Source organism: Drosophila yakuba, chromosome X (assembly GCF_016746365.2).
Source record: "Drosophila yakuba strain Tai18E2 chromosome X, Prin_Dyak_Tai18E2_2.1, whole genome shotgun sequence".
Classification (NCBI taxonomy): Eukaryota; Metazoa; Arthropoda; class Insecta; order Diptera; family Drosophilidae; genus Drosophila; species Drosophila yakuba.
This window is the reverse complement of record NC_052526.2, coordinates 16,615,140-16,632,200: the sequence shown is the minus strand read 5'-3', so window position 1 is coordinate 16,632,200 and position 17,061 is coordinate 16,615,140. Positions and strand designations below refer to the sequence as shown.

Genomic DNA, 17,061 nt, shown 5'->3' with positions numbered 1-17,061 from the left:
TATGAAGAGTATAATACTGAGTTACAGTCACGCATGTCGGTTAAAAACTTAGAATAATATGCAATTTTTTCTGTTGTATTTTAATAGACTAGTTTTTTGACAAAAATAAACAATATGAACTATAGCTTTTTCATGGGTAACCGATTTGATGAACTACCAACGTCTGGTGATCAACCGTAAATATAGATTTGCATCTAAATGTGACGTCATTTTAAAGTACGTGATTTAGAATTATTTCAATGTAATGGGAAATTCAAAAATTGACTGGCACTCAACAGCGATAGTCAGGCAGGAAGGCGATATTTGCTATCGATATTACTCCACACCTAAGTTCAGTGGCAGGCCGCCTCTAATTTCATTCGGTTTGTGCACATTTTGTTTGAAAGACGCCTAAAATTGTTGGATGTTATTTCATGTATTGTGCCCCATGTGCTAAAAGGTAAGAATAACGGCATAAATGTTTGTGATTCAGCCGATTTGTTAGGTATTCCAAGTTTCTCTGGTTCGTGTCGGTGCTTGTTGTTGTGCGTGTGCCGTTTTTTTCGTTTTTTTTTTTTGCGTTGTGTTTGTGTGAGTGTGAGTGAGTGTAGGAGTGCAGCCGAAAACAACAACAAAACGGAGCAATAGAGTTACCTGGTATTTTGTGATGATATTACCCTATTTTTACTGTTGCCTTTGCTGGCCAACAGCCGAACAAAAACATTTGCGCGGAGTTGTGAAGAAGTTGCCTGGTATTTGGTGTTGGTGTTAACCCATTTTTACCGTTTACCTTGCAGTCCATCCGCCATTTTACGCAGAGATGTCGACCTATTTCGGGGTCTATATCCCGACCTCCAAAGCGGGCTGTTTTGAGGGATCGGCGTCCCAGTGCATCGGCTCCATAGCCGCAGTGAACATAAAGCCATCCAATCCGGCGTCTGGATCGGCGTCAGGAGCATCCGGATCGCCATCCGGCTCGGCTTTATCCTTGCAATTGGGTAACTCAGAAGATGGCAATGCTGCCATCAAGTACGATGATCCCGACTATCCACGTAAGTAGGAGTGAGATGGAGCGAGTGTCGGTATGTGTGTGTGTTTTGCGTTCCAGTTATTTGCCGCTTGTTGCTATTGTGATACCCTGTAATCGGAGGTCATGCGCGGAGGCTCGAACGGTTTGCCTACATTTGCTTTTGAACAGTGGTCACTAGAGAACTGATTCGTTTGCATTAAGAAATAGTTTTAGTGTTCTGTTTATTAATTATTCTTTTTTTTTTTTGCAAGAGGTTACAAGTCATATTGCATTTCGGGGGTTGAAGTTTCACAAACCAAGCAACAGGAATGTTCATGATCGGATTTGCTTTGTGTTTGTTTTGAAACTAAACCAGAATTGTTTGACAGATTTTTGCAACGAAGTCTGTTTCCAAAGGGGTTGAAATTTCATTCCCACTCAACCAGAATATCCTCAATCGAATTGTGCACAGTATTATGAATAACTCGTTACCTGTTCTTAAAGTTATCAGTTTAATAAACACATAATAGTATGTATTCCACAGGTTAAGTGTTTTAATATTACTATATAAAATAAAATGTAACTGGGAAAATATCCAGGGTAATTCAACGGTTGCATTTTTATAAGTTTTGTATTGGCTGTTTTTTCCTCCATGACTAACTGTCCATGAAGAGGTTTCGATGTGTGTGTTCAAAACTTTTTAGAATCGGAGAAAAATAAAACAGAATCGTGGCTTGCGCAGCTGTCCCGCTCGCACAGTCGATTTCCTTGTCTGGGAGCGGTCTTTCGATTCATCGGTAAACAAATGGTGAACGATTGCGATTACCTGACTAATTAAATGCAACTCGCCTGCTCTCACTCGTTCGCTCATTAATCCAATTAAATGCGATTCGAAAACAATAACCAATTGGGGCGGGTTCATTCCACTTCTACATCCACATCGGCATCATCCAGTTCCCATTCCAGGCAATACCCAAAACTGAATGCATTACTAGGACCTTGACCTGTCAGCACCCATATTCTGGCATATTTATGCTCCAGCAGTCACAGCTGCGGTCAAAATAATAGGTTTTTTTTTATATTTTTACCAAGAATAATTATGAGTTCAATGAACAATTATCGTAATGAATATTGCTAAAATTCGGGGCAAGTATTCAACTTTGTAGCAGCCTTTTCTATTTCTAGTATTACATGAGTATTTTATTTTTCTATATCATTCCTTTTTTATAACTCCCAGCTAATTTTATTTATTTACATGTCGAAATGCGATTTTAAGAGAGATCCCGAAATAATATTTGATAAAAAAAAAACTAAAAATGAGCTCGCAACTGTATATCACACAGAATTTCTCCAATTTGTTTCCTTTTTAAATTTATTTATACTGCGAGCTGCAGAACAACAAGTATCCCGAAAAAGTGTGTGCGTGTTCTTTCAAGAGTCCCCAGATCCAATCATTACACATACATCCCCGGTTTTGCCGGCTTGTGTTATTGTGGGTTGTGCCTGTCCCTGTCCCTTTCACTTGGCCCTGTCCCTGTCCCTGTCTTTTGGGCCAAGTCAACAGTCGTTGCCCAAAAAAAAAAAAAAAAATGAAAACAAACGCGCAAAAAACAAGAGAGAGCCAAATGTCGTAAAAGCAAATTACATCGACTTGTGATATACTCTACGATTGGGTGTAGTAATATCTTAAATATTTTTTAATTTTAAAAGAAAATATTTAATAAAAGTAGCAAAAACGCACCAAAAAGTACTTAAATGTACCAAAGTACTTAATTTCCATAATTGCAAATAACTTCCCTCTTTATTCAACCCATAACATATAAAAAAAAAACATTGACACGCCTAATTAGTGTCAAATTAATCCAATAGCAAATGATTTATGCCTTTTAATTGAACTTTCATACGTGCCTCCCATTGGGCCACACTTGTTGTTAGTTCTACATGCTATATGTTGAGCTTTTATCAGATCTTTGATTAGAACTTTACCACCAAGGCTGCGGTGTTTTTGCCTGTAGTTTTATTTCTGTTTTTGTTTTGCTAGCACAGTGCGAAGGGTTGAAAGTAAATTTAATTATGGCACACTCGCTAATTTCGAGAGGTAATGTTCAGAGAAATATACGAAATGTTTGTACGCCACAGCTGCGATCTAAATATATCTGCTTTTGTTTTTTTATAAATTCAACAAGTGATATTTAAATGGGCTAGTTAGCCACAAGTGATCATAAGTGTCATTCATCTTTGTGGGGTCTATTTAATATCAATAGGTTACCTTAAATGAAATACATAAAGAACAGGTAACTAATTCCATTCCAATCATACATATCTTTGAAATCAGTGACAAAACTGATGATACTTCTGATAAGGCAGGGTCTAGGTAAGTTTTACCGGCGTTGTGCCAACAGCTGCGTCACACGCATGTGCCCCACGGCCCACAGCCCACAGCCCACCCAACGCCCCCTCAGCATAGTTTGTTTTGATTTTGTTTTGCTCGAGACAATCCTCCACTCGTCCGGCATACGACACTCGTTCGCTATACGCCATTCGCCAAACCGATGGCGTGACCAAAACAGCCAGCTCATTTATTAATGGTTTATCCCTCTCGATGCCCACACATCAACATTGCCAACGCTACGACGGAGCAGCGGACTCGCCACTGTGGCTGATCTTCACGGAGAAATCCAAGGCGCTGGACGTCCTGCGACACTACAAGGAGGCGCGCCTCCGCGAGTTTCCCAATCTGGAGCAGGCGGAGAGTTACGTGCAGTTTGGGTTCGAGAGCATCGAGGCGCTCAAGAGATTTTGCAAGGCCAAGCCCGAAAGCAGTGAGTACATAGTACATCTAGCTATAGAATTGCTCAGCCAGTGCTTTAACTTATGCACTTATATTATTTATTTTTGTTTTAGAGCCCATTCCGATAATAAGCGGGGGCGGTTACAAGAGCTCACCGAGCTCGACGGACAATTCGTACTCCTCGTCGCCGACGGGCAGCGGAAGTGGTTTCATCATTCCCCTGGGAAGCAATCCCTCAATGTCCAATCTACTGCTCAGCAGTTCACCGACTTCTTCGCCGAGCAGTACCAGCAACATCATTGCCAATGGCCGACAGCAGCAGTTGCAGCAGCAACAGCAGCCGCAGCCGCAGCAGCCGGATGTGTCCGGAGAAGGCCCTCCGTTCCGGGCGCCCACCAAACAGGAACTGGTAGAATTTCGCAAGCAAATCGAAGGTGGACACATCGATCGGGTCAAGAGGATTATATGGGAGAATCCGCGATTTTTGATCAGCAGCGGTGATACGCCCACCAGTTTGAAGGAGGGCTGTCGCTACAATGCCATGCACATCTGCGCCCAGGTCAACAAGGCCAGGATCGCTCAGTTGCTGCTAAAGACCGTTTCGGATCGGGAGTTCACTCAGCTTTATGCTGGCAAGAAGGGCAGTGGCAAGATGTGTGCCGCCCTCAACACCAGTCTGCTGGACTACTACCTAAACATGCCGGACAAGGGGCGTGGCGAAACACCTCTCCACTTTGCCGCGAAGAACGGTCATGTGGCCATGGTCGAGGTTCTTATTTCCTATCCGGAGTGCAAGTCGCTACGGAATCATGAGGGCAAGGTGCCCAGTGAAGTGAGTTGCGTGTTAGAAGGCTCGAAAGGGCAAAAGGAATCGCTTTTCACCATAATGTAACCTGTTCTCTCCCTTTTAGATCATCTGTCTGCGTAATGCACAGGCTACACATGTGACCATCAGGAAGCTTGAGCTGCTCTTGTGCGATCCGTATTTTGTGCCCGTACTACGATCCCAATCAAACACACTGCCGCCAAAAGTGGGTCAACCGTTTTCGCCCAAAGAACCGCCGGTGGGTATCTGTTTTACATTTTTCAGCTTACCAAACTTTTTCCAGTATTTAGTAATTTAAAATTTTATTAGGTATTTATAGAGGACCTTATATAAGATGCAACAATTAACATCGAATTGATGTATTTGTCCCTTTACTTTACAGAACCTGCAACACAAGACGGACGATTGCGAGGGTCTCAGTGTGGACCTGACAATCAGTGCGCTGGCAGGACCCATGCCCCGCGAAAAGGCCATGAACTTCTATCGCCGGTGGAAGACACCGCCACGGGTCAGCAACAATGTGATGTCGCCGCTGGCTAGCTCACCATTTAGCTCGCCGGTGAAAGTAACGCCGAGCAAGTCGATCTTTGACCGTAGTGCTGGAAACTCGAGTCCAGTCCACTCCAGACGTAGGGTGCTCTTTAGTCCATTGGCGCCGACGACCAGTTCACCAAAACGCACGACGACCGTGCCCAACGGCAGCAATGAGTGCGAGAACAACAATAATAATGTGAAGCCAGTGTATCCGTTGGAGTTCCCGGCCACACCCATTCGCCAAATGAAACCGGATTTATTCATGGCCTATCGCAACAACAATAGCTTTGATTCGCCATCGATAGCTGATGACTCCCAGTTCCTGGACATGAGTCTAAGCCGCAGCATGAATGCGTCGCTAAATGACAGCTTCCGTGAGCGCCACATCAAGAACTCTGATATCGAGAAGGGTCTGGAGGTGGTTGGTCGCCAACTGGCACGGCAGGAGCAGTTGGAATGGCGCGAGTACTGGGACTTTCTCGATTCTTTTGTGGACATTGGTGCGGCCGATGGGCTGGCCCGCCTGGAAGCGTATTTCCTGGAGAAGACCGAACAGCAGGCGGATAAATTAGAAACGGTCTGGAACTTTGCCCATCTGCATCAGTATTTCGATTTGATGGCTGGCGATCAACAGCAGCAACTCCGAAAGGATAGAAATGCGGCTGCGTCAGCAACCTCGCCATCCGCCGGAGTTATGACTCCGTACACATGCGTAGAGAAGTCGTTGCAAGTGTTCGCCAAGCGTATCACCAAAACGTTGATCAACAAAATCGACAACATGGTTTCCATCAACGACACGCTGCTCTGCGAGCTCAAAAGACTGAAATCGCTGATTGTCAGCTTTAAGGTGAACATAATAATAAGAATACCTCAGAATTTACTCAGAATTTAATATCCCACTTTTTACCTATTTAGGATGATGCCCGCTTCATTAGCGTGGACTTTAGCAAGGTGCATTCGCGTATCGCTCACCTGGTGGCCAGCTATGTGACCCACTCGCAGGAGGTCAGCGTAGCCATGCGCCTGCAGCTGCTGCAGATGCTCCGAAGTTTGCGCCAACTGCTGGCCGACGAGCGCGGCCGGGAGCAGCATTTGGGCTGCGTGTGCGGCAGTCTGTTGCTGATGCTGGAACAGGCACCGACCACCGCCGTGCATCTGCCAGACACTCTGAAGACCGAGGAGCTATGTTGCGCCGCCTGGGAGACGGAGCAGTGTTGCGCCTGTCTGTGGGACGCGAATCTCAGCCGCAAAACCAGCCGTCGCAAGCGCACTAAGTCGCTGCGTGCATCCGCCGGTGTTCCATCGCAGGGTCAACATCAAGATACAACGGGATCGTCCGCCCTGAACGCTTCTCTAGGTCTGGGAGCATCACGGGTGGCCGTCGTGGCGACCATCTCGAAAACTGCTTGGCGCAGTCAACAAAGCGACGACGAGGACTACGGCAGCGACGAGGAAGTAAACTTTGTGAGTATTAAAGGGTAGTACTGTTGATCTTTACTTAACATTTTTGTGGTTTTCTCTTTAAGTTCGACTGCACCGATGTGACGCCACCGTATGGAAGCAGCAGCGAGGACGAGGACAACTTCCAAACACCGCCGCAGAGCTTGTCGCCACGCATGTCCGTTGATTTGGAACCGCGCTATGAGTTGTTTATTTTTGGGTGAGATAAATGATGGTTTAAAATTTATGTTTTATACTAAACTTTTAACATTTTAGAAACGAGCCAACCAAGCGGGATTTGGATGTGCTGAATGCCCTTTCCAATGTGGACATTGAGAAGGAAACACTGCCGCATGTCTTCGCCTGGAAGACTGCCATGGAGAGCTTTTCCAGTGCTGAAATGAATCTGTACGTTTTTAACACCTTTACTGTTATACAATTTTCAATTTAAATATTTAATGTTTCATTTGGTTTAAGTATTTCCTTGTTGATAGTGATTTTGTAATGATTTTTGCGCACTTCTATTACAGCTTCCCATCCCCAAAGAACGTCAAGGTTCAAAAGCCGGAGCCTTGGCATTCAGGAACCAGTGCTAGCCACAACAGCCAGCCATCGCTGCATCCCAAGCGTCTGCTTGCCACGCCCAAACTGAATGCCGTGGTCGCCGGCAGACGCGGTTCCGGGCCACCGACGACGCCAGTTCCGCCGCGTCTGGCGCGAACTCCGTCCGCCGCCAGTATTCAAGTTGCAACCGAGACGAATGGTGATTCGGTGGGATCCGTTGTCACTCCGGCAGCGCCGCTTTTGAGCTCTGCCGCCTTGTCGGCAGCGACGCAGTCATTCCTAACACCATTGAACAAGGTGCGCGGATTGTTTAGCCAATATCGCGATCAACGGGCCTATAACGAGGCGGACACGCCGGTGGGAAACAGGAACGGAAACGGCATGGTCCCGGAAACCGGAAACGGAAACAGCGACTGATAGATGAGAGGCCGCCTGCATACTTACCCCCAGAATACACTGTGTCACCCTTTACCCCTTTTAATGTTAGTCGCATGTATATTACTTTTTTTTTATACATTATGAAAATAAAATTCATGAACAAAGTGAAATAAAAAACGAAATTTTTGCTACCAAATGCTTTGCTACAGATAACAAGTTCATTATTTGTTCATTTCGCAGCAAATCGCATCAAGTGCTTTTCCAAATACTTTTCAAGTTCATTTCGAAGAGGAGAGGGGGCTATCAGTACATGCGACTGCGACTAAAAGCGAAATTACCGCAACAAATTGTGGCCGAGCAGCGCCGTAGAAAGCCATAAAAGCAATTACCATTAATCACACAAACGGACGGACAGTGGAATGGACACCTGGACGCTGGGCAAGATCGCGGCTCAAAGGAACATTCTTCGCCACCGATCGATCTTGGTGCTCGCTGCAATGCAAAACGAGAAACTGAAACCGCTCGGTTCGGAAAAATACAACAAAAAAAATAAAACAAATTCAACGGAAAGGAAAGCAAAAAAAAAAAAAAAACAAAAAAAAATGTTTATCGAAGCCTGTATACCCATAGATTCTGGCCCAGCTCAGGGGATCCCCTCGACGATCCTGATCCCGATTCCAAACCCGACCAGGTCTCGTTTACTCTCAATTTCTTATTTATGAGAGTACTCCCGACGTTGGAAGCGGAGACTGCTTCTTGCATTACAATGGGTATGCTCGACTTTCGATGGGGAGCGCTGACAACAGGTGTAAGATGATTGTTGCGTATAGACCATTTAAACTTCTCTGCATTTATATAATGTACTTAGGTCAAAACTAGAAGGTATGCGATAGTCGACGCTCAGGTACTCATTACTCTGTAAGCTTTTAAAAAGTAGTATTTTCTGAACCCAACGATCCGAACTCACACTTCTGTTATTTTGAAACTTATTTTATATTTAAAAATGTTTACAACTTTTTATTGAAAACATATCAATTGCAAAATTAATTAAGAGCTGAACAAGGATTGAGCATTATTATTTTAGCTGAATATCTGAAACTGTAGGGTATCTTTGGTTCGCCACCTTACCATCAAAGTGTTTCTTCGTTGGTGTCTTTCGGTTTCTGCTCCTCTTCTTTTGTCAACTGGAGCAGAGGGAGGTGGGGCAGGGAGGTGGGGCAAGCGGCATGTGGCTGCAGATGAGTAGATGGTTGGGGGTCTGAAGGAGCAGCGAAAAAATTTGTTGCAATTGCCATTTCGCTCAGTGGTCGGGCCACTTTTCAATGGCAGGGCTTTGACAAATGATCGCTGATAAGAAGCCGAACCGAGGGAGAATACTAAAAGCGAAACAAATTGAGAGGCTATAAGGCGGCATCTGGTGGATCGGGGGGATCTGTGAGGATCTGTGAGGATCTGGAGGATCTGGTGGATCGGGGGCAACTGGGGGGAGTTCTGGTCATAAGTGGGTCGCAATGTCAGTGATAGAGATTATATAGTGCATACAAAAAAGTATTTTGTAAGAAGAGCGTCGGGCATGGAATTCACATTATGTATTGAGTTCTCTTATGGGCTTTGAAATATAAATAAGTATATTTCTTATATAAGACAATAGGTTAATCCAGCAGAATGTTGAAACTTCCTTGGATCCTTGGGACTGGATAATATATGCTATAATCAATCCTACTATAACTTGTTATACTACTTCTTTTTGTAAATAAATGTAGCTTAACTTAATGAAGTTGCCATTTTATTCGCTTAATATAGTTATAAGCAGATCGGCGAGTAACAAAAACAATATATGTAATATATGCAATACACAGACGAGGCACGGTTAATGAAGGGGAAAAGCGGAGTAGAAGGGAGCCCAAGCGACTGGCGCCAGTGGCTCCGATTATCTGACCACCGCCATCAGGGTCAACTCATTCCAGCAGTTCTTTTGTTTGCCCCCCAGCTCCGGGCCATAATCCAAAACCAAAACCAAAACCAAAACCAAACGAGACCCGAAAAATCCAAAACCCATTTCTGGACGCATTGTGAAACTTGAGAACACTTAGCGATTGAAAACAAAAACTAAAAAATAAACAAATAAATGGAATAAAAAAGGGAAAAGAGAGGGCGAAAGAGCGAACAAAGAGAGTCTGGGCCGTGTCAGAAGTTCACACAAAACTTGTGAAGTTCCTACGATCCTTGGAGTGAAGTGGCTTTCGGTGGAGTGGCCAGCCCAATCCCTAGATTTTTTTTTTTTTTTTTTTTTTTTACCGAATTGCAAGGCGGCGCCGGAAGCTGTTCAGACAACCTCGACCAATTAGCCAGCCATTTATCCAGCCAACAATCCATCAATCCAGCCATCCATCCAGCCATCCATCCATCCATCCAAGGCAGCTGCATTCGGTGACTGGACTAACCCACAATTGCACAGGACTTTAGCCATATCACTGACCCTAATCTAAACGATTTGGGTACGAAAAGTAGGTAGACTCATTACTAAAATCTATTTACAGATACGTTACTCCAAAATAAAATAAATTCTGTGTAATTATTTTACTTCAAGAGAATTTTATTTTAAGAAAGTTATAAGTATACAAATTGCTTAATAATAATTAAGTTACAAATGAAAGGCTCTATTCAATCAATTTGAATTTATAACTTAATTTGCCAAAGTTCTATATGGTTACATTAAAAACCTTTTCATTAATATTCACCAGTTATTGTTTCAAGTATAAATATCTAGATAGTCCATGGTAACTTACACAATCGAAAAAAACAATCAGGCGCATGCAAACGGCATTATGTGAACAATGAAAGGCTTTTAGTACCTGCAAATGAAACCACACGCAGGTGGACTAATGATACACGCATCGATTTGGCACTCAATGTAGCGCCATGAAGTAATGCCCCAGGTTTCAGTCCAAATGTTGACTTTGGATCCGATGCCAGGGCATCAGTTTTGAGTTCACTTCCGAGCCGCGTCGGCGAGCAATGTTCCTGAAACGGAAATGCCGCAAGAGAAACGCCAACCGCCGGAGTCCAGGACGCAGCGCTTCCTCCAGACTTTGGTCATCTTTCGGCGCAGCCTCATCTACCAGACGAAGGAGTTCTTCCAGAACTCGACGCTTCATGGAGTGCGATACATTGCCGAATCCGGCCGGCCCATCGGCGAGAAGTTCATGTGGTTCTGCTTCACATCCATCGGTGCGGTCACCGCACTGGTCATCATCATGAGTCTCTGGGAGAAGTTCCAGACCAATCCGACCATCACCGGCCTGGACACCGACTTCCACAACCAAAACGTGGTCTTCCCCACCACCGTCGTCTGTCCGGATACGGCATTTGACCACGACAAGACCTACGAGAAGGTTTACAACACACTGGCGTGAGTACAAGAAATGCAAAAAAAAAAAAAAGAATATGTATTGTTTTTGTATATGTATGATTGTTAAAAAGTTGGTTAATATTAAGTAGATAGTATTTTGTGATTGCAGTAACTACGACGAGGCGCAGGCCCAAATGTATACCCCGTTTCTGCGGCTTCTGACCTCCCTGAACTTCGACAGCATCCGGGACGCCAAGGTGCTCTCGCAGTCGATTCCGCAGAACCTGCTAGATGCCCACACCATCCGGGAGTGGGCCTTTGAGGGCCACATTGATTGCCAGAACGTCTTCGTGTCCTGCAAGTATCGCGACGAGGACATACCCTGTTGCGACCACTTCGAGCCCATTTACACGGAGCACGGCTTCTGCTACGCCTTCAACAGTCGTTTCAAGTCCACGCCCACTGAGGAGTAAGTTTTAAGGGGTCGGAATCTAATCTGAACTGAGTTTCATTGGGTACAAATATATTTTATTGCCTAGCGTTAAGACCGGTGCACCTCATGATCTCTACGAAACCGACAAGAAGTGGGCGCTCTTCTTCATACCCAACAGCACTTCAAGGGTAAGTTGTTAAGTATAGTACTCCCTAAACCAAAAACCTTCTCAATATTATGAATTACAATTCTTTAGATCTATATCTTTTCAAACGAGGAGTACTTCGGTTCGGATTTCAATGCTCAGATCGATTGGTCGGAACCGCAGCTGGTGGAGGTGAGGATCTCCAAGAAGAACACCTACACCACGGACGATGCTCGCCAGCTGTCCATTGGCCAAAGGAAGTGCATCTTCAGCGACGAGGTGAAGCTCAACTATTTCCCAGATGCCTACACATTCTCCTCCTGCATGAAGCAGTGTCGCATGAACAGGGCCATCAAGTTGTGCAAGTGCAATCCGCCATTCTATAAGCCCATACGTGAGTTTCTATGTGTAATTAACAAATTTACCCATCTCTTGCATAATTATTATCATTCGTAGCTAATGTGCCCATGTGCTCGATCAAGGACTTCGATTGCCTCGATGAGTTCAAGAGCAACATTACCAACATCAAGGATTGCCTGCAATGCGAGCTCAGTTGCTCGAAAACCGTTTTCAACATTGATAAGCTGATAAAAATGTTAGTTTTTGCAAATAATTATATCTGAGATAGTAACCAGATGTATGATGTACCATATTCCAGGTCCGATCGACCAGAGAGCTTGGGTGTGCTGGTGGAGTTTCTCACCTGGCCGATCATTCGCTATAAACGTGAAGTCCTTTTCGGCTGGGTGGATCTGTTGGTGTCATTTGGCGGAATTGCCAGTCTTTTTCTCGGTTTTTCATTGCTTTCCGGTGTGGAGATTATTTATTACTTTACGCTGCGAGCCTGCTGCATGGTCTATAAAAATCGGGTAAGTTAACCTAATCGATTATTTAAAGAACTTTCTCATTTAAATACAACTACATTACAGCAAGATCTTTACGAGATCGAGGAGAAAATCCGCCAGGAGCCGCCACCCAAAATAGATCTAAAACTGAGTTTAAGTTCACACAATCCAAGGATTGGAGACACGCCCACTTCGGCGGTGCTAAAAGTGAAACCGGCGGAGGAGTCCGTGGGACCAAATCCTTTGGCGGGCTATCAAAGAAAACACGAAAAGGTTAGTCCTTAGAAAAATAACTAGCATTGTTCATGGCACTTTCACAATAACTTTTTCCCAGGACTACTCCATCAATACAAAGAACTATTATAAAACACCCAAAGTTTTACCAGACTATGGATATACAAATAAATCGAAAAATTCCTGGACAACTTACGATCATTCTCAATACATGCCCTGAAGCTAAAGCTTGATTAAAAAAAAAAGAAAATACAACTGCGAAGTAGCAAAATGTTATCAACGCTTCAGTTGCAATATATAATGTTAATAATTGAATGACGTAATACAATTATTTTAAGCACAGCTGTACTCAAAATAATTGACCAACAAATACCTAGCCATCAATGAATATTCATGTGCACCAGCTGTTGCGAATGCAAATACTCTTATCATGTAGTAAACTCTTTTTTTTTTTCAATAAAGATATGCACCAGCAATAAAGAAATATCCGCTAGTAAAATACTTTCGACTGCCGCTGAAATGTTTCGATGGGATTTGCTCCCAATTAAACTTCAGTTCTGTGTTGCATACTTAGCGGCGCGGCGGGTTCACTGCACCATGGTGGTTGACAAAGCGGTGGCGTGGGCAGTGGGCGTGGCTGGGCAGGTGCTGGGTGGGCGGTGGCAAGCTAACCGCCGACCCGTCCGCAAAACTCCCATCTTTAGATCCAACTGCATCTGTGGCTCCCAGCCCGAAACTCAAACCCACTACCAAATTCCCGGCATTCAGCCGCAGCTCAGCAAAGGCGAAAAGCATTTTTCAGTTAACATCGTTGCTGGCTCATTGTTAATTCCCCCCAGTGCTGCCCACTATTAGCGCTTAAAATGGCTATAACTGTGTTCTAACTGCTTCGGGGATAGTTAACCAATTTCACTTGTAAAATTGTCTAGATAAACAATGTGGAATATGCACAGAATCGGTAAAATATAAAAAGAACTGTCAATAAAAGTCGGCTTATCGTTAAGAAAATTTAAAAAGAATTTAATATAAATGTATAATATTTTTCTTTAATTTAAACTTTTCACATTAACACTTAATGGAATTCATGTACTTAAAATAGCAAAAAATCATGTTCAATGTGCATTAAATAGCTACACTTACAGCACTGACGTGCGGCAGAAAGATAGAGCAGGCGAGTGTGCGAGAAAGATGGCAATGCCGCCTCCCAAAACGGCCAACAGGTGGAGCGCGGTGGTGGTCGTAGTTGTAATTGCAGTTGTAAGCCGCGTAGTACGCAACGAAGTCTACTTTTCCGTTTTTCCGGGAGTTTGATGTGTGTTTTTCCAGTCTCGTATTCAATTTGTGGGATTCCCCCCACCATTTGCATATTTCTGTGAATGAAACCGCCGCATAGTTTGTACTTTTTCCCTTACTGGCAAAAAAGAGGCGTTTCCATGGCCAGGATTAAGATGCAACGATCGCTTTATGACCCCGCCGCTAAGGATTAAAAACCAGCACAAAATTTAAGGTGAGCAAATAAATAGAAATCGTGAACAATCAAAGAAAATAAAAAAAATGTAGGCACAACTAAGCCAAAGAAAATTAAAAAAAAAAAACACACAGTGCCTGTTAACGGACTTGTTGACAATAAACACACGCCCACAAATAACTAATCTCACATGCATGGGTACACAGAAAAAAACATTAGGTATATTTCCTAGTCGATGATTTACTTTACATTTAAATACAAATTTTTTAATGCGAAGTTTGTGAAAAAATACACTCATTTTATCAGAAAGTTTTTTTTTTAAACAATTAAGTTTAAGATTATTTTAAATTATTGAATATATTTTGTTTTATAATGTTCATGTCAGTGCAATAGCATGCATAAATAAATTTAGCAAACTTAATTAAAATAAGGGAGTTGAAAGCGCTGTTTGCACACTCCAAAAAAAAAATAAAGAAAAACAACTTTTCAAATCTTTTGCTTCCCCTCCCACTTCCCCCTTTCCGAAAATGGCGCAAAAAGGGGAGAAAACAAGCGAACAAACAAACACTCACAAACTCCCTTCCGCATTCCGTTTGAGAGCTCTTGTGCACTTGATTTTCGATTTGCATTTCTAAAATGGCCCATAAAAGTGCTAAAACTAATGAAATAGCTTTGATTCAGTTGATGGCCACTGCCAGGTTGTTAAAAAAAAGAGTAATTAAACAATTAAGAGGAAGGTGTGGGCAGTTTTATCAACGGTGATTCACTTCAGTTTCTGCCTGAAAACCTATTAAGCCCTGGCACTAAAAATTAAGCTGTAGATACACATGTCGTATACGTAATATAAATTACTACTTTTGGAAACTAATGTAAACATATAAATGCAGTTCGGAAACATTAAACAGGAGTTTTTTGTTAAGTTGTTTATGCATATGTCTGATTTTTGATTACCATTATGATTTTTATACCTAGAAGAATATTCCATAACACCAGCGGGTTAATAGCAGCCATTAGTATGCCTCGCTGCAAATGCTCAAAAATTAAATAAAAAACTAAGCTAGCAGGGGAAGTGTAATAAATTCAAATAATCTCACGAGGACAATGGCAATGGTTGAAATGTGGCCCGCGGATACGCAATGTGCCACAGGCACCGGAACCGGAAGCTCTGTACAGTGTGTACCAGCACCAGCTTCAAAAAAAAAAAAATATATGAAGTAAAAGAAAATGCCAAACACCCCGCGAAACATGGCGGCAAACAAATGAGCAGACGGCGGTGGGCGTGGCGCCTCCTGACAGGCAGCTTAATTAAGATGGCCAGGATAATGCAGAAATTAAGACACAAAATGCCACGAGAAGGACGAGCAAAGTTCCGCCAGACGCCGAAGTTTTCCCAGCCAGACGAAGACATATCAGATGAGATTTTCTCCGATTTTTACGAGCCACTTCGATTGGAAAATGCCAGAGGCACGAATCATTTGATATATTTATTGAACTTGGTCCTGCGGGCGCATTGCACACAAATGTCACCCATAAAGTTTATGGATTTCCAAGACGTATTTTATTAAAAACAGGAAAACGCAGAGGTAAGCTTAAATGATTCAAAAAGTAAGTGTGGCTGTATTTTCTACATTCAAAAAAGTTTTAATTAAATTTCATTCTTATTTCTTCATTTATATAAATTGTTCTCCTAATTTCAGTAGTTCCATTAGTAATTGATTTATTTCCAGATTGGTTTAAGCCACTTTTGCATCTCTGGTTACGCCGACAGCCTGGCAAGTGCTTCTGTTTCCGCTGGGTCTTTGATTGCATTCGACTTTTGGCTGCAGTTCAGCCGCCTCTTTCCTCTTTCCTCCTTCCCCCTTATATCCCGTTACCTCCCCACTTTTCCACCCACTCGACGACAACAATATTGTCTTTTTGCCTGAAATCAAAGTGCTGGAAAGTTTTAGCCCGACAACGTAAACATAAAGTAAACGCAGTGCCAAAAACAAAAGTCAAGTCCACTCCGAGTGTCCAACAGCATTCGTTGTGTGAGTGCGTATCTGTGTGTCCAGAGTATCTGTGAGTCCAGAGTATCTCCATGTGTGTGTGTGTGTGTTCCTTGGCTTGTTGATGCGTGTGCATGTGATCTGCTGGCTGCGATTAGAAAATGATTTACACCTCTGGCTGCAAAGAAAAAAAAAAAACGAAAAGTCAGGATAAAAGATGGGCCTTACAACGTCTGCGAAACTGGTTGGAAGAAGAAGAAGAAGCTGATGTTCTTCTCCTTCTTCTTCCCCTGCATCTTCTTGTTCTTGGCCAGCTCTGCTTCTTCCCAGTATGCAATTACACATTTTATTATTATTAACGTTAATGTCGCCCCTGGGAGGGCACTAACGCCCGGCTCCACATAAAAGGCGCTTATTAATAAGAAATTGCAATAAACTACAAGACACAACGGAACGTACAGCAATACGTCGCTACACTAGAAGAATTTTTAATATCAATTTACGAATGTTTAGCTACACTGAACAACACAAAATCTTTGATTATGCTAGCAATATGTAGACTGAAACTAACTAATTACTGAACGAAGAACCGATTTATTCATACTTATATTATTAATTTATATTAATTCATTAATTTATTAATAAGTAGATAGTAATGTTTTTAGATGTTCAAGGCCACAGTTTTTTAAAGTGAATTCCGGTACGCTGGCGCTTAAAGGAGCAACAGCTGGCGTGTGAGTAAGAAGGCAGATAGGGGGAGAGGGATATCGAAACAGAAACATAAGAGAGTGTGAGACAGGGAAAGAGAGATCCCAGCCGGCGAATGCGCGGCAAAAACAAAAGGCAACGGGAGAAGCTCGGCGAAACAGCTGGCGAAGAAAGTCGCTCTCTTTGGCTTATCTCTTTTGAACCCCCTTCTGCCATTGCTTTCCTTAACCCTTGCGTATCCTTGTTGAGAGTAAATCAAGCGCTCCACATATTTTATTAAGTTGGAAACCAGTAATAAAGTAGGAAGCTCGTTGCCAGCTGCAGCTCACAGACGCACACACACCTACACTCACACACACTGACATCG

At 43.1% G+C, this 17,061-nt stretch overlaps 2 protein-coding genes across 3 annotated transcripts; both read left to right on the top strand.

The window, feature by feature from the left end:
- Positions 1–310: 310 nt before the first annotated feature.
- LOC6525688 (ankyrin repeat and LEM domain-containing protein 2 homolog) lies at positions 311–7,729 on the top strand. 2 transcript variants are annotated; one of them, XM_015190924.3, is made up of 10 exons: positions 311–439; positions 777–1,031; positions 3,631–3,810; positions 3,893–4,611; positions 4,691–4,843; positions 4,988–5,986; positions 6,055–6,603; positions 6,666–6,799; positions 6,856–6,987; positions 7,110–7,729. In XM_015190924.3, exons 2-10 carry the CDS (start codon positions 800–802, stop codon positions 7,558–7,560), a joined length of 3,549 nt encoding a protein of 1,182 aa, XP_015046410.1. In that variant the 5' UTR covers positions 311–439; positions 777–799; the 3' UTR covers positions 7,561–7,729. The 2 variants fall into 2 exon arrangements, with proteins under 2 accessions (XP_015046410.1, XP_015046409.1); XM_015190923.3 differs by lacking the exons at positions 311–439; positions 777–1,031 and adding an exon at positions 3,302–3,362.
- A 2,769-nt stretch (positions 7,730–10,498) lies between these two features.
- LOC6525687 (sodium channel protein Nach) lies at positions 10,499–13,014 on the top strand. The gene is made up of 8 exons (XM_002101473.3): positions 10,499–10,933; positions 11,043–11,342; positions 11,413–11,494; positions 11,563–11,845; positions 11,908–12,046; positions 12,110–12,320; positions 12,381–12,569; positions 12,631–13,014. The coding sequence occupies exons 1-8, from the start codon at positions 10,557–10,559 to the stop codon at positions 12,748–12,750; spliced, it is 1,701 nt and encodes a 566-aa protein (XP_002101509.2). The 5' UTR covers positions 10,499–10,556; the 3' UTR covers positions 12,751–13,014.
- Positions 13,015–17,061: the final 4,047 nt, after the last annotated feature.

What these genes read in the sequence shown, in the direction of transcription:
- LOC6525688 (XM_015190924.3), top strand. Translation starts at nt 800, where the DNA reads ATGTCGACCTATTTCGGGGTCTATATCCCGACCTCCAAAGCGGGCTGT. An exon ending in TTTCGCCCAAAGAACCGCCG is followed by an intron (nt 4,844 to 4,987) that starts GTGGGTATCTGT and finishes TTTACTTTACAG; the next exon opens with AACCTGCAACACAAGACGGA. An exon ending in TATGAGTTGTTTATTTTTGG is followed by an intron (nt 6,800 to 6,855) that starts GTGAGATAAATG and finishes TTAACATTTTAG; the next exon opens with AAACGAGCCAACCAAGCGGG.
- LOC6525687 (XM_002101473.3), top strand. Translation starts at nt 10,557, where the DNA reads ATGCCGCAAGAGAAACGCCAACCGCCGGAGTCCAGGACGCAGCGCTTC. An exon ending in ATTGATAAGCTGATAAAAAT is followed by an intron (nt 12,047 to 12,109) that starts GTTAGTTTTTGC and finishes ACCATATTCCAG; the next exon opens with GTCCGATCGACCAGAGAGCT. An exon ending in GCATGGTCTATAAAAATCGG is followed by an intron (nt 12,321 to 12,380) that starts GTAAGTTAACCT and finishes ACTACATTACAG; the next exon opens with CAAGATCTTTACGAGATCGA.